This window comes from Callorhinchus milii, unplaced genomic scaffold, assembly GCF_018977255.1.
Source record: "Callorhinchus milii isolate IMCB2004 unplaced genomic scaffold, IMCB_Cmil_1.0 Scaffold8, whole genome shotgun sequence".
In the NCBI taxonomy this organism is placed as follows: Eukaryota; Metazoa; Chordata; class Chondrichthyes; order Chimaeriformes; family Callorhinchidae; genus Callorhinchus; species Callorhinchus milii.
The window spans coordinates 3,855,986-3,868,402 of NW_024704749.1; the positions used below are offsets into that span (position 1 = coordinate 3,855,986).

Below are 12,417 nucleotides of genomic sequence, written 5' to 3' on the forward strand. Positions count from 1 at the left end.
TGGGTGTGTGTGTTTGTGTGACGCTTTTGCTCTTTCCCTTCTTTTTCTCTCACACTCTCTCTCACTCCCCCTCCCTCTCCCCCTCTCTCGCCCTCTCTTTCTCTTTCACGCTCACTCTCATTCCCTCTCTGTGTGTGTCTCTCTCTCTCTCTCTCTGACTCATTCACTCTCTGTCTCTCTCTCTGTCTCACTCTGTCTCTGACTCTCTGTCTCACTCTCTGACTCTCACTCTCTGTCTCTCTCCGCCACAGGTTATCACTGATCTGGAGGAGCAGTTAAACCAGCTGAGCCAGGAAAACGGGGAACTGAACAGCCAGAACTACTTCCTGACCAAGCAGCTGGAGGAGCTATCCTGCATTACCGACGAGCGAGCCCAGCTGAGGCTGGAGATGGACAGGATGCGACAAGAACTGTCTGATCAAGAGATTCAGCTCAGTAACCAAAAACAGGTGAGATCGCGCCTGCCTCCTGCCGATCTGATGGCACGTGATCACGATGATGATGATAATAATAATAATAATCCTTGCATTTGATACAGCGCCTTATCGCGTCTTCAAGACGTCTCAAAAGCGCTTCACAGGACACACCGTAAAGTGAATTGACTGTTATTTTCCGTGGGCAAAACCAGATGAACACAGCCTTCAAATCTTTTACCCCGTTCCGCAAATCTGCTTCGCAATCTGCTTCCGTTTTCTTACTGAGGAGTGTTTCGGGGTGTCTCGATGGCGGTTTCGCCCACTCCCCCCCCCAAAAAAAAATTCACAGTCAATTCGCTTTACAGTATAATCCCGCGAAGGGCTTTGAGACGTCTCGAAGACGTGATAAGGCGCTGTTTCGAATGCAAAGATTATTCTGGTGTTATTACAGGGCCTCATCAAATGACTTTTTAACCAGGTTGTTGGCCTGGCTCCGTGGCGCTGCTCGAAAAGAAAGCGGTGTTTCTCCCGGTACGCTGTCTAATTGGGCTATTGCTTTCACTTGCAATGTGAGACCCACTTTGCTGTAAAATCCTGTGAAGCGTCTTGAAACCTCCTCTTGAGTGTGAAAGGCACTAAAACCTATTGCAAGGATCATGAGTATTATCACCATTTAAGATTTATGCAGAATTTCGGAAAGCCCTTCAATTGGATCTTCATTTAGAAGCCGGTGAATAAATTGACTTTCGACGCAAGAGCCATTTGGGAGAATTTTCCAAAATTCTGCACAATATTCAATGTTGAGACAACTCCTCTTATGGCTAAGTGCAGGTGGGAGTTTCGAGCCTCCAAGTGGTGTCTTGGTGTCTCGTGTGCCGAGTTAATAATCATAATAATAATCCTTGCATTTGATACAGCGCCTTATCACGTCTTCGAGATGTCTCAAATCGCTTCACAGGATGTACTGTCAAGTGAATTCACTGTATGTTTTGTGGGCGAAACATGGCAGCCAATTGCGCACAGCTGCGTCCCCACAAACAGTCGTGGATTGAGTGACCAAATTATGATTGATATATTTTGGAGGGATTATTATACCTTTGGAAAGCGATCCGCCAATCGACTAACAACCGAGTTCCCACTTACTGCTGGGTAGACAGAGGCATGTGGAGTAAGGAAACTTGCCTAACGTTTTGTCCTGCCCGGGAATCGAACCTGGGTCCTCTCGCTTGCAGGTCCTCTTTTTATTGCTCTCTCTCTCTCTCCTCTCAGACAATCGAGACGTTGAAAACGACCTGCTCGATGCTGGAGGAGCAAGTGATGGACCTCGAGACGCTGAATGATGAACTCCTCGAGAAGGAGCGTCACTGGGAAACATGGAGAACCGAGTTCGAGGAGGAGAAGGCACAACTGGAGCGCCGCATTCAGGAGATGAAGAGGCTGCTGGAGATCGAGAAGCAGAGCAGGTCATGATAATCTCTAAAATTAATAGCAACAATAATAATTCCATCGTTTTTTTAAAAAAAAAACACAATTGGGTCACTTCAAATCCACGGCTGTTTGTCTGGCACTGCTGTGCGCAATTGGCTGCCGCCTTTCGCCCGCAAAAGTATACGGTAAGCATACGGTCAATTCACTTGATGGTGTATCCTGTGAAACGCTTTGACACGTCTCGGAGACGTGATAAGACGCTGTATTCACACGCAAGGATGATTATTATTATTATTATTAATTATGATCATAACAATAATAATCCTTGCAATTGATATGGCGCTTCATTGAGTCGTTAAGACGTCTCCGAGTGCTTCGCAGAATAGATTGTCAAGTAGAGCGACGGGGTTAGGGCTAGCGTGGGCAAAACAACGGCAGCCAATTGCGCACAGCAGTGTCCCACGAACAGTCGTGGATTGAGTGACCGCATTTCTTTTTGCATCAGGGTGGGAGAGCGGGCACTGAGTCATGGAGTGGATACTGTAGTGCGGAGTGGGTGGCAGCTGAGTGGTAGAGTACGGGGGCGGGGAGGGTTGTTGGAAGGTTGGGGGGGGGGGGGGGGAGCGGGTGAAGAGAGGGGGCGCAGGTGCTGAATAGATTTACAGATACTATGAGTTACCAAGAGCATCACTTAATTGGGCACTGAGTGCTGACATTCAGTGACAGTCGTACGGGGCACTGACTGACTAACTAATGCAGTGGGTAGTTTGTAGAAAATCATCCAAACCTTGAATCATTTGAATTGCAGCACGAAAGGAGGGCCTGTGTCATGCTCTCGCCCCACTGGAGCTCTGTATCCGCTCAGCCCACCGGCTTTCTCTTCCCTGTTGTTTCTTTTTTATATTTGGGTTCTTGCATTGTTCACCAAATTGACTTGGCTTCAATAAGTATTCGTTAACAACTGGTTCCGTGAGTGAAACGACGTTCTTGTAACCTCTCTTTCTTTCATTCTCTCTCTCTCTCTCTCTTTATGCCCCGAGTTATAATCTCGAGTTCCTGCCTCGTGCGTCAGCCTGGCACAGTGGTAGCGCTCTCTCTCTCTCTCTCTCTCCTCTCTCTCTCCGTCTCACTCTCTCTGTCTCTCCTGCCTCCGAGTCAGAAAGTTGGGGGTTCAACAGTCGTCCCCCCGTCCCCCCCCACCGTCTTTCGGACCAGACACTAAGCCGAGGTCCGTCTGCCTGTTCAGGTGGATGTTAAAGATCCCCTGGCACTATTCGAAAAGAGGAGGGAGTTGCTTTTGCACTCTATTCCTCTGGAGAGCAAGTCGAGAGCGATTCTAGTTGCTGTAAATATCAATGCCAAGTCGCTGCTCCCCTCTGTTCAACCCTCTCCTCGCGTCATCGCAACACCCTCGAGGGTTGTAAAGTGTTTCGTGACCCTCCAGTGTATCAGTGCAAGGTTGTCTGAGTACGGTGGGAGCAGGGTGGGTGAACGGTAGAACAGTTACAGGAGGTAGATTGAGTAGCAAAGTGGAGACCCACGGCATTAACAACAACAACAACAACAACCACGACAGCAGTGACTTGCATTTACATAGGTCCCTTCATAGGAGCCTCGGAACGCTTAACATCCCCACAGCGCAGCTTAATAAAGTCTTTATTTTTTTGTAAGTGACTTAAGTCGATTCACTTCAACCCCAAAACCTCGGGTGGTGGCAGTCATTTTAAAAACACTTCTAAGTGGCAGTCGAGTGTTTTTTTCTAACGTGTCGAATGTCGTGAGGACCGAATAAATTCTATCCAGGAGCCTGGGTTGTGGTGATGTTCATCAAATGTCAAGGCTATCACACAGCAAGTACGCTATTAACTGTGATTTTTATAAAAACACTCAAACGCAGTGTTGTGGGCTGAGTGCTCAAGTTATTAGAAATCCAATTCCCCTTCTGCCTCCAGTCTTTTAACGTCACTTTTGGTTCCTTTCGAGGGTTTTTTTTTTTCGACAATAAAAAAAGCACTTTACTTTGCTCTCATTTGAAACCGTGCTCTCAGAACAAGCGCACGAACATAATATCTTGATGCATTTATGATTAGTCGTTTTTTTTTTTAAGTGTGTTCTTTTCAGCCTCCCTTGTGCTGTCTGGAGGAGGGCAAATAGCTCATTATAACTCATCGACTGTTGAAAAAGACGGTTTGTGGGGAAAAGCATCAGCTGAAAGGGTTTGGGTTTAGGTCCTTGCTGTTTTTTTTAACAGCTTATTGGTGTCGGCCTGGCTCAGCTGGTAGTAGTCTCTGAGTCAGAAAGTTGTGGGTTCAAACCCCGTGTCAGAACTTTTGAGTTCAGTGCCTAGGCTGGAACAGTGCCCTTCGAATGGGGTGCCATCTTTCCAATGGAGTCCTGAAGCTCAGTAATGCGTTTGATGAGATCAAATCGAATGCATCGTGACGTTGCAGATGTTAGAAGATCTTGGATTATATGTCAATGCACAAAATCTTAGTTTGTTCTACTTCTCTTGCAACTTCCGAGTCAGGAATTGACTCTCTGTGTGCGAGGGTATGTGTGTGTGTGTGTGTGGGGTGGCGGGGGTCTCTCTCTTCCCTCTCTCTCTCTCTCTCTTCTCTCTCTCCCCCCTCACTCTGTGTGTGCGTGTGTTGCGTTGGCTGCCCCTCTTGTTGCCTAGCCATAGATCGGAAGCTATAGTGGCCAAGATGCCTTGTTACTGTGCTGATCTCCTTACTTTAACTTCACAGGATGCGCTCAGACCAGCGCAGCAATGAATCCCGTCAGGCTGTGGAACTTGCCGTGAAAGAGCACAAGGCCGAGATCCTATCCCTGCAGCACGCTCTGAAAGAACAGAAACTCAAGGCGGAGAGCCTTTCTGATACGGTCAGTGTTTGCCTCAGTGCACCAGCAAATTTAATTCCAAAGTCTGCCGAGGTATCTATCACTCTCGTCCTTGCCAGGCTCCACTGGCTCCCTATCATAGGACAGATTGATCTCCAGATTCTCTCACCTGTCTCCAAATCCCTTCATGCTCTGGCACCTCCCAACCTTTCTGACCTCCTCTCTCCCCACTCCACTACCCGCTGCCTCCCCTCGACTGGCTCTGGCCTCCTGCTTGTCCCTCGTCCCCTACGCACTACCATCGGCGGCTGTGCTTTCAGCCACTACGTCCCGAAGCTTTGGAACCCTCTCCCCCAATCCCTCCGCCTTGACCCAAGTTGTTATTGTAGCGAGTACTATACAGACAGCTTATTTTATATATAAAGTGCTAAAGTGATAACTTAATTTGAACACAAAACAATAGTGTGATTGGCTCTGTGACCAGGTAATTGCTTTTTCCATTGCTTTGGGCAACGTTTATCATGTAAAAAAAATTACAGGCACTTCATCATCGAAACAATGGTACTGTTATGCTTGGAGTCTGTCTATCTGGTTTTCTGGGCTGATGGTTCAGTGGAGGTCACATCCCTCATGTGCTTCGTGTCAGGAGGTATATAGTGCAGTGGTACTCATGTCTCAGCCTGGCTCCCTTGGCAGCACTCTGGTCTGGTCTCCGAGTCAGAAGGATACCTGTAGCTCGGTGGTTAGAGCGCCTGGGTGAGAGGACCTGGGTTCAATCCCCGGCCGGGGCGAAACTTTAGGCCCGTTTCCTTACTCCACGCTCCTCTGTTTACCCAGCAGTAAGTAGGAACCCGGTTGTTAATTGATTGGCGGATCGCTTTCCGGGTGTAATAATACCTCCAAAAAATAATAATTTAGTCACTCAATCCATGACTGTTTGTGGGACGCTGCTGTGCGCAGTTGGCTGCCGCGTTTCGCCCACAAAATATACAGTCAATTAACTTCACGGTATATTCTGTGAAACGCTTTGAGACGTCTCGAAGACATGATAAAGCGCTGTATCAAATGCAAAGATTATTGTATCATTATAAGGTTGTAGGATCAAGCCTTCACCAGGGGACTTTGAACTCACAGTCCAACCAGTGCAGAGGGGACCAGAGGTGTTGTCAGAGGTGCCGTCCTTCCAATGTGACGCTTAACCAAGGTCCCGTCTGCCTGTTCAGGTGGACGTTAAAGATCCCATGACTCAGTTCGAAAAGAGCCGAGCGTGTCTTCCTCCCCATGTCCACCCCCAGATAAACTCGGTCCTTCACTTCATGGCTGTTTGTGGGGTACGGCTTGCGTGCAAATTGTCTGCCTCTGCATTCACCTACAAATATAATCACTGCACTTGGCGGTAAAATCCCGTGAAGTGCGTCAGATGTTTTAATGATGGGGTACGGATCTATATCAAATGCAAGGATTATTACTCTGTTGATTATTATTACCTTTATGATTAATAGCTGCTATCCACATTTTAAGAGAGCTTATATTGACAGCTGAGAAATTGGATGCAACCTCAGAAAGGAGACGGTGACAGGAGCGTGGCAGCAAAATACTGCAGTCGTGATGAAGGTGTGATTGGCAATTGTTGACTCAAGCTGAGTGAGAGCTGAATAGGCGAGTGAGAAGCTGTGGGAGTTCATTCGTGATGTAAACTGGGGTCGTCCAAGAAACTGAGCAACAGGATATCTGTATGTGCTGCTGTGGTGTTTGGAATGATACCCACCTTCCCCAAGCTCTCCTGGTTGGATCCCAGTGATTGGTACAAGATTGTGACGCACTTCTCTTCCCACCGCCCCCCCCCACCCTGTTCAGTCTACCTTGCTGTGCCAAGATTGGCTTACGGAGTTTGGGTTCAGCCCCGAAGCTCTGGAACCCTCTCCCTCTATCCCTCCGTCTTGCCCCCTTGCTTCCTTCCCCATCTTCAGGTCGCGCCTGAAGACCTTCCTCTTTGATCGCGCCTCCGGTCACTCCTCCACACCCCCCACCCGGCTCCGCCACTGTCAAGCGCTCCGGGGACGCTATCCTGAGTGAGGGGGATTCAGGTTGCTGTTGGTGAGTTAATGGTCGGGGAGGAAAAGTCCGAATTCCTTTACATGCCCCCTCTTCCCTGAAGCAGGAAGCGTCAATGTATTTAAGAGGAAAAACTTGATGCACATGTGAGGGAGAGGGGAGTAGAGGTACCCGTGTAGGGAAGAGAGGGCTAGGAGGGATGGAGGCTCCTGTGAAGTACAAACACCTGCTCTGTGATATTCTATCTCAATTCCTCTGCACCGCTTGGGAAACCAAGGAAGGAGCTTTCGGTTAAAACATGTTGGTCTGATTGTTTCCAAGCCGATTGCTACGAATATTTCTCGAAGCACAGAGGCCCTTGTTTGGCACGGGAGAAAACACTTGAGTGGTGGTTGGGGTTGGAGGGGTGGAGGGCTGCACCCACAGTCCTATAAATTATAGATGTTTCTGTGTGTCTATTCGTGTCTTGAGCACTGGTGCGACACGCAGGGAAAGAGATTGGAATAATCAGGCCGACGCTAGTGTGTTGTGTTTGTTTCTATTCCCCCTGCGCAGGAGCCTCTCTCCTGCCCTCGTGCCTGGAAGGTGCTGTTCTGGTTTCGCTGTTGGAAGGAAAATAGGATTTTCACAGTTCAATGAATTAAAGTAATTGTCAAGTCCTTGAGCTGAAACATCACCCTGTCACTGAGTCACTGCTGCAGTGTGTTGCTCAGCTCTATTTTGGTCTGTAGACACCCCCGCAAATGCAATTCAGCGTCGCCCACCCCAACCCCTCTCCTCCTCTCTTCCCCCCCACCCACCAAACCCTCTCCTCCTCTCTTCCCCCCCGCACCCTCTCTCCTCCTCTCTTCCCCCCCACCCTCTCTCCTCTCCCCCCTACACCTCAATCCCTCTCCTCTTCCCCACCATACCCCAATCCCTCTCCTCTCTCCCCCACACCCCTTCCCCTATCCTCTCTCCCCCACACCCCTTCCCCTATCCTCTCTCCCCCACACCCCTTCCCCTATCCTCTCTCCCCCACACCCCTTCCCCTATCCTCTTTCCCCCACACCCCTTCCCCTATCCTCTCTCCCCCACACCCCGTCCCCTATCTTCTCCTCCTCCCCCACACCATCTCCTCCCCATCCACTCCCCTCCCCTCGTCAAAAACCCTCTCCTCTCCTTCCCTCCAATCTGAAACCGTCAAAGCAACACATTTTAAATTAAAGCTCTTTCCTTGGTTTCCCAAGCAGATCAGAAGAATTCCACAGAATATTACAGAGTAGAAACAAGCCGTTCAGCACCCCCTCTCCCCCGCCCCCTTCCCCCCCGGAGTGAGGAGAGAGAGCAGCATGATTAAAGCGCTCTCTCTATTTGCTGTGGCGCTGGGTTCAAAACGCCTTCGATTCCCTTCCTTTTCAATGTTTAACATTAACCCATGACTCTGGCTGCTGAGCGGAGAGAGAGGGCCAGGTTGTAGGGTTACAGGGTGTTGCGAAGGTAAAAGAATAAAAGGTGTTGTACATTTTTGGAGCCGGGCAGGGTGGTGGGGGGCGAGCAGAGAGGTTTAACTAGTCCGTGCTGGTGTTTATTCTCCACACTGGCCTCTTCCCTTCTATTTCCATCCGTTCCCATTTCGCTCCTGGATGCATCGAGTTTCCTATCAAATACATTGATTCTTTTCTGCTTCAACCACAGTTTCCGGCCGTGAGTCAGTCCCACGTTCTCACCGCCCTCTGCGCAAAGTGTCTTCTGCCTTTGCCTGTAGAACACAGTCACTCCACTTTACAGTAAAGTCCTGTGAAGTGCTTTGAGATGTCCTGACATGAAAGGCAAATACACTGATGATGATTATTATTATTATTATTATTATTAAGACATAAATGACAAGAGTAATCCTCAGGTTAGTTGAGATGAAATACGTGAATTATTTGACTTATTGCACAAGCATTGCATTGTTTGTAAAATGTTACCTTGACTGTGTTTTTTGAGCTGAAATGCTTTGTCGATTCGATCGGAATCAACGGTATAATTTTCCTGCCTGTTCGTGATAGCCAGACATGCGACAAGCACCCTGTTAATCCGGTTCAGACGCTCGTGTGCGAATGCTTAGCGCGTTATAACGAGTCGCGGAGCACGCTAGCAACACGGCAGAGCGAACTTTGCTATCTGTTTGGGAGCCTCGTTTCTCCAGCGTAGCTATTTAAGTGCTGTACAGCGATCGGATTTCCCCTGTCCTCGGTGATCGCATTCAGATGCCCTGCCACGCTGCACGCTTCTCCTTTTGCGTATCACGCCATTGGGATTGCCGTTAACGGGATTCCTCTTCAGCTTAAGCGAGCGTGACAGATAGGTCCACCTTCATTCACACCCACAGAACAGTCAATGTGTTAGTTATCAAAAGACTGCTAATTTCAATGCACGTGTTAATTAGCCCCATAGGTGTTAATCAGCGCATCACAGTTTTCACCCTGTCTCTCAGAAATTGCTAAGAAGCCAGTTTAATAAGCAGTGTATTTGGGGTACGTTACAGTAAAGTGCTATATAAATGCAAGTTGTTGTTGTTCAGTTACTTAACCCGGAATGCACTGCCTACAAGAGCGGTGGAAGCAGATTCAGGACTAACTTTCCAAAGGGAATTGGATAGATACTTGAAAAAGAACGGTTTGCGGTGCTAATGGGTGGGTGGGGGGGGGGGGGGGGTAAGAGCTGGGCAGTGGGACTTGTTGGGTAGCTCTTTCAAAGAGCCAGCACAGGCACGATGGGCCGAATGGCCTCTTCCTTCTGTGATTCTCTGAATCTAATTTTTTTTTAAAAAATTCCATTTGTTCGAGCGGCGAGATGACTAAGTGTGTCTGGACGGACTTGTTATCGTAGCCCTTAGATTACGGGTGTTTGGTAGTCAAGCGCCAGCAGAGATACCGACCTCAATGGCTATGATCTTGTCTTGTCTGCAGCTGAGCGACCTGGAGAAGAAGCACACCATGCTGGAGATGAACGCTCGCGGCCTTCAGCAGAAACTGGAGACTGAGCGGGAGCTGAAACACCGGCTCCTGGAGGAGGTAGGGCTGCACACAGAGATTGGGCCTTCTTAAAACAAAGGACCTTTTTTTTTTCTTGCTGTCCTGTAGCTCAGTGGTTAGAGCACTCGCCTCGCAAGCGAGAGAACGTGTGTTCGATTTCCGGGCGAAACCTTGGGCAAGTTTATTTACTCCATACGCCTCTGTTTACCTAGCAGTAAGTTGGAGCCCGGTTGTTAGTCGATTGGCGGATCGCTTTTCTGGGGGGGGTGGGGGTAATAATTCCTTCAAAAAAATAAAATTAATAATAATAATTTGGACACTCAGTGTTTGTGGGACGCTGCTGTGCGCAATTTGGCCGCCGCGTTTCGCCCACAAAATATACAGTCAATTCACTTTACAGTGCACTCTGTGAAGCGCTTTGAGACGTCTTGAAGATGTGATAAGGCACTGTAACAAATGCAAGGGTTATTATCCTTGTAAGCGCTCTGAGACGCTGCCCTGCGTGGAGGGCGCTATATAAGTGCAAGTTGTTATTGCGTTACAATTCAATTAATATATCTGTATTAACGCAAGTCTAACCGACATCAGTGTCCAGACACTTGATGGGGTTAATCAAACTGGGGAAGGGAAAAGAGCCTCCCACAATGTGGGGTGGGGGGGGGGAGAGGGGGAAAGAGGTGGATTTCTTTTCAATGATGGTTCTGTTCTATATATTGATCCTTTATTCCCCCCCAACCCCTCCCCCTGGTAAGTCACGGGCTATGATCTAATCTTGTGCAGTCCAACCTTGCTAGTCTTTCTCAGGCACTTGTTCCAAGTGATACAAACAGCAGTCGCTGGGAACACTCAGCAGGTCAGGCAGCATCTATGGAGAGGAAAGTGAGCTCTGACGGAAGATCATCGGCCTGAAACGTTAACTCCCTCTCCCCCCCTCTCTAGATGCTGCTGAGTGACCCCAGCGAGTTCCGTTTTTATTTCAGATTTCCAGCAGTATTTTGCCACTTGTTCTAAGAGAGATGCGTAAGAGTTTCCCACGTGGAATGGGGGGGTGGGTGGTGTATAGGAGGGTGTGGGGGTTCGTGTGGCCTCTTTCTGTGCTATAGTAGCGCCCCGGGATGCTACCCTGTGCGAAGGGCGCTATAGAAAATGAAAGTTGTTGTTGCTGTATTACTCTCTGTAACGATCCATTGGCTTCTCTTTATCTCAGCAAACGAAACTGCAGCAACAGCTGGACATGCACAAGACTCACATCTTCCGGCTGACACAGGGACTGCAGGAAGCTCTGGATCAGGCCGACCTGCTGAAGACCGAGCATAGCGACCTGGAGTACCAGATCGCTAACATGCAGGTGACGGGGAGGGTTGGGTTGAGAAAGAAACAAGTCGATGTCATTTCAGATGTGGTATCCGTTAGATTCATCATCCTGTCTACGATTCAGATCACCCTAAAGTGATTTCCTCTGGTGGTGGTGGGGGGGGAATCCAGAACAAGGGGGGCATCATCTTCAAATTAGAGCCAGGCCATTTAGTAGTGAAATTAGGAGGCAGTTTTTCACCCAAAGGGTAGCGGGCATCTGGAACTCTCTCCCCCAAAAGGCTGTGGATGCTGAATCCATTCACATCTTCAAGACTGAAGTGGATAGATATTTGTTAGATCAGGGGATTAAAGGATACAGGGCAAGGGAGGGGAAATTGGCCTTGAGTACAGATCAGCCAGGTTCTTATAGAATGACGGAACAGGCTCGAGGGGCTGAATGACCTCCTCCTGTTTCTTAGGGGGAAAGTGACTTAATTCAATGGGTTTCTAGCATGCAAACCCATCTCGTAAATCATCTACCCAGTGATCAGGGAGTGGACCGTTAGACGTTGCCGTGCACAAATCGCCGCACTTGCCCACAAAATTACCAGTCACACCACCTTACAGCGTGTCCCATGAAGCGCTCTGAGTGGTCTCTGCGACGTGATCAGGCGCCGTATCAAACGTGAGGACTGTTATTACTAGTGTTGAGATCGACTCCTTTAACCTTCTCTTCTCTCCTACTCCCACGCGCAGATGTTGTTCTCCCACGACAGAGTGAAGATGGAAGGCACCATTGCCCAACAGTGTAAACTGATAGACTTCCTGCAAGCGAAAATGGACCAACCCATCAAAAAGAAGAAGGTGAGAGCGCGGGTTGGGGTCTGGTCTGTCCGGTGTAATCCGGGAGAGGGGTTTCGCCCGCAAAATATACAATCAATTCACTTTGCAGTGTATTCTGTGAAACGTTTTGAGACGTCTCGAAGACGTGACGAGGCGCTGTATCAACTGCAAGGATTATTATTATTATTATCTCACATCCAGGGCTTGTTTGGTCGCCGACGGGAGGACCCGAGCCTCACCGTTCAGGTTCCCGTGCAGTACAACGATCTGAAGATCGCGCTGGATAAGGAGAAATCCCGGAACAGCGAGCTGGAGGAGGCCCTACAGAAAACCCGCGTGGAGCTGAAGTCCGTGCGGGAAGAGGGTGAGGGCCTTGAGCGATCCTGTTTGACACCATCCCCCTCAGGATGTTGTGTATGTGAGGGTGCGCGCGAGGGCGTGCGTGCGTGTGTGTGTGCGCGCGCGCATGAATTGAAGGTTCGGCCGCCAATGGTGGTGTGGAGAGTGCAGGACAGGTGCTCTCAAGACCCTCCTCT

General features: G+C 49.0%; 1 protein-coding gene across 3 annotated transcripts in view; it reads left to right on the top strand.

The window, feature by feature from the left end:
* LOC103189866 (citron Rho-interacting kinase) overlaps positions 1 to 12,417 on the top strand; it is an 80,739-nt gene that overhangs the window by 42,785 nt on the left and 25,537 nt on the right. For all 3 annotated transcript variants that reach the window (XM_042337477.1, XM_042337476.1, XM_042337475.1), the window contains 7 exons: positions 252 to 449; positions 1,686 to 1,879; positions 4,592 to 4,727; positions 9,677 to 9,781; positions 10,950 to 11,090; positions 11,795 to 11,902; positions 12,083 to 12,245. In XM_042337477.1, the coding sequence (XP_042193411.1) occupies positions 252 to 449; positions 1,686 to 1,879; positions 4,592 to 4,727; positions 9,677 to 9,781; positions 10,950 to 11,090; positions 11,795 to 11,902; positions 12,083 to 12,245 (1,045 nt within the window). The remainder of the gene's footprint in view (positions 1 to 251; positions 450 to 1,685; positions 1,880 to 4,591; positions 4,728 to 9,676; positions 9,782 to 10,949; positions 11,091 to 11,794; positions 11,903 to 12,082; positions 12,246 to 12,417) is intronic.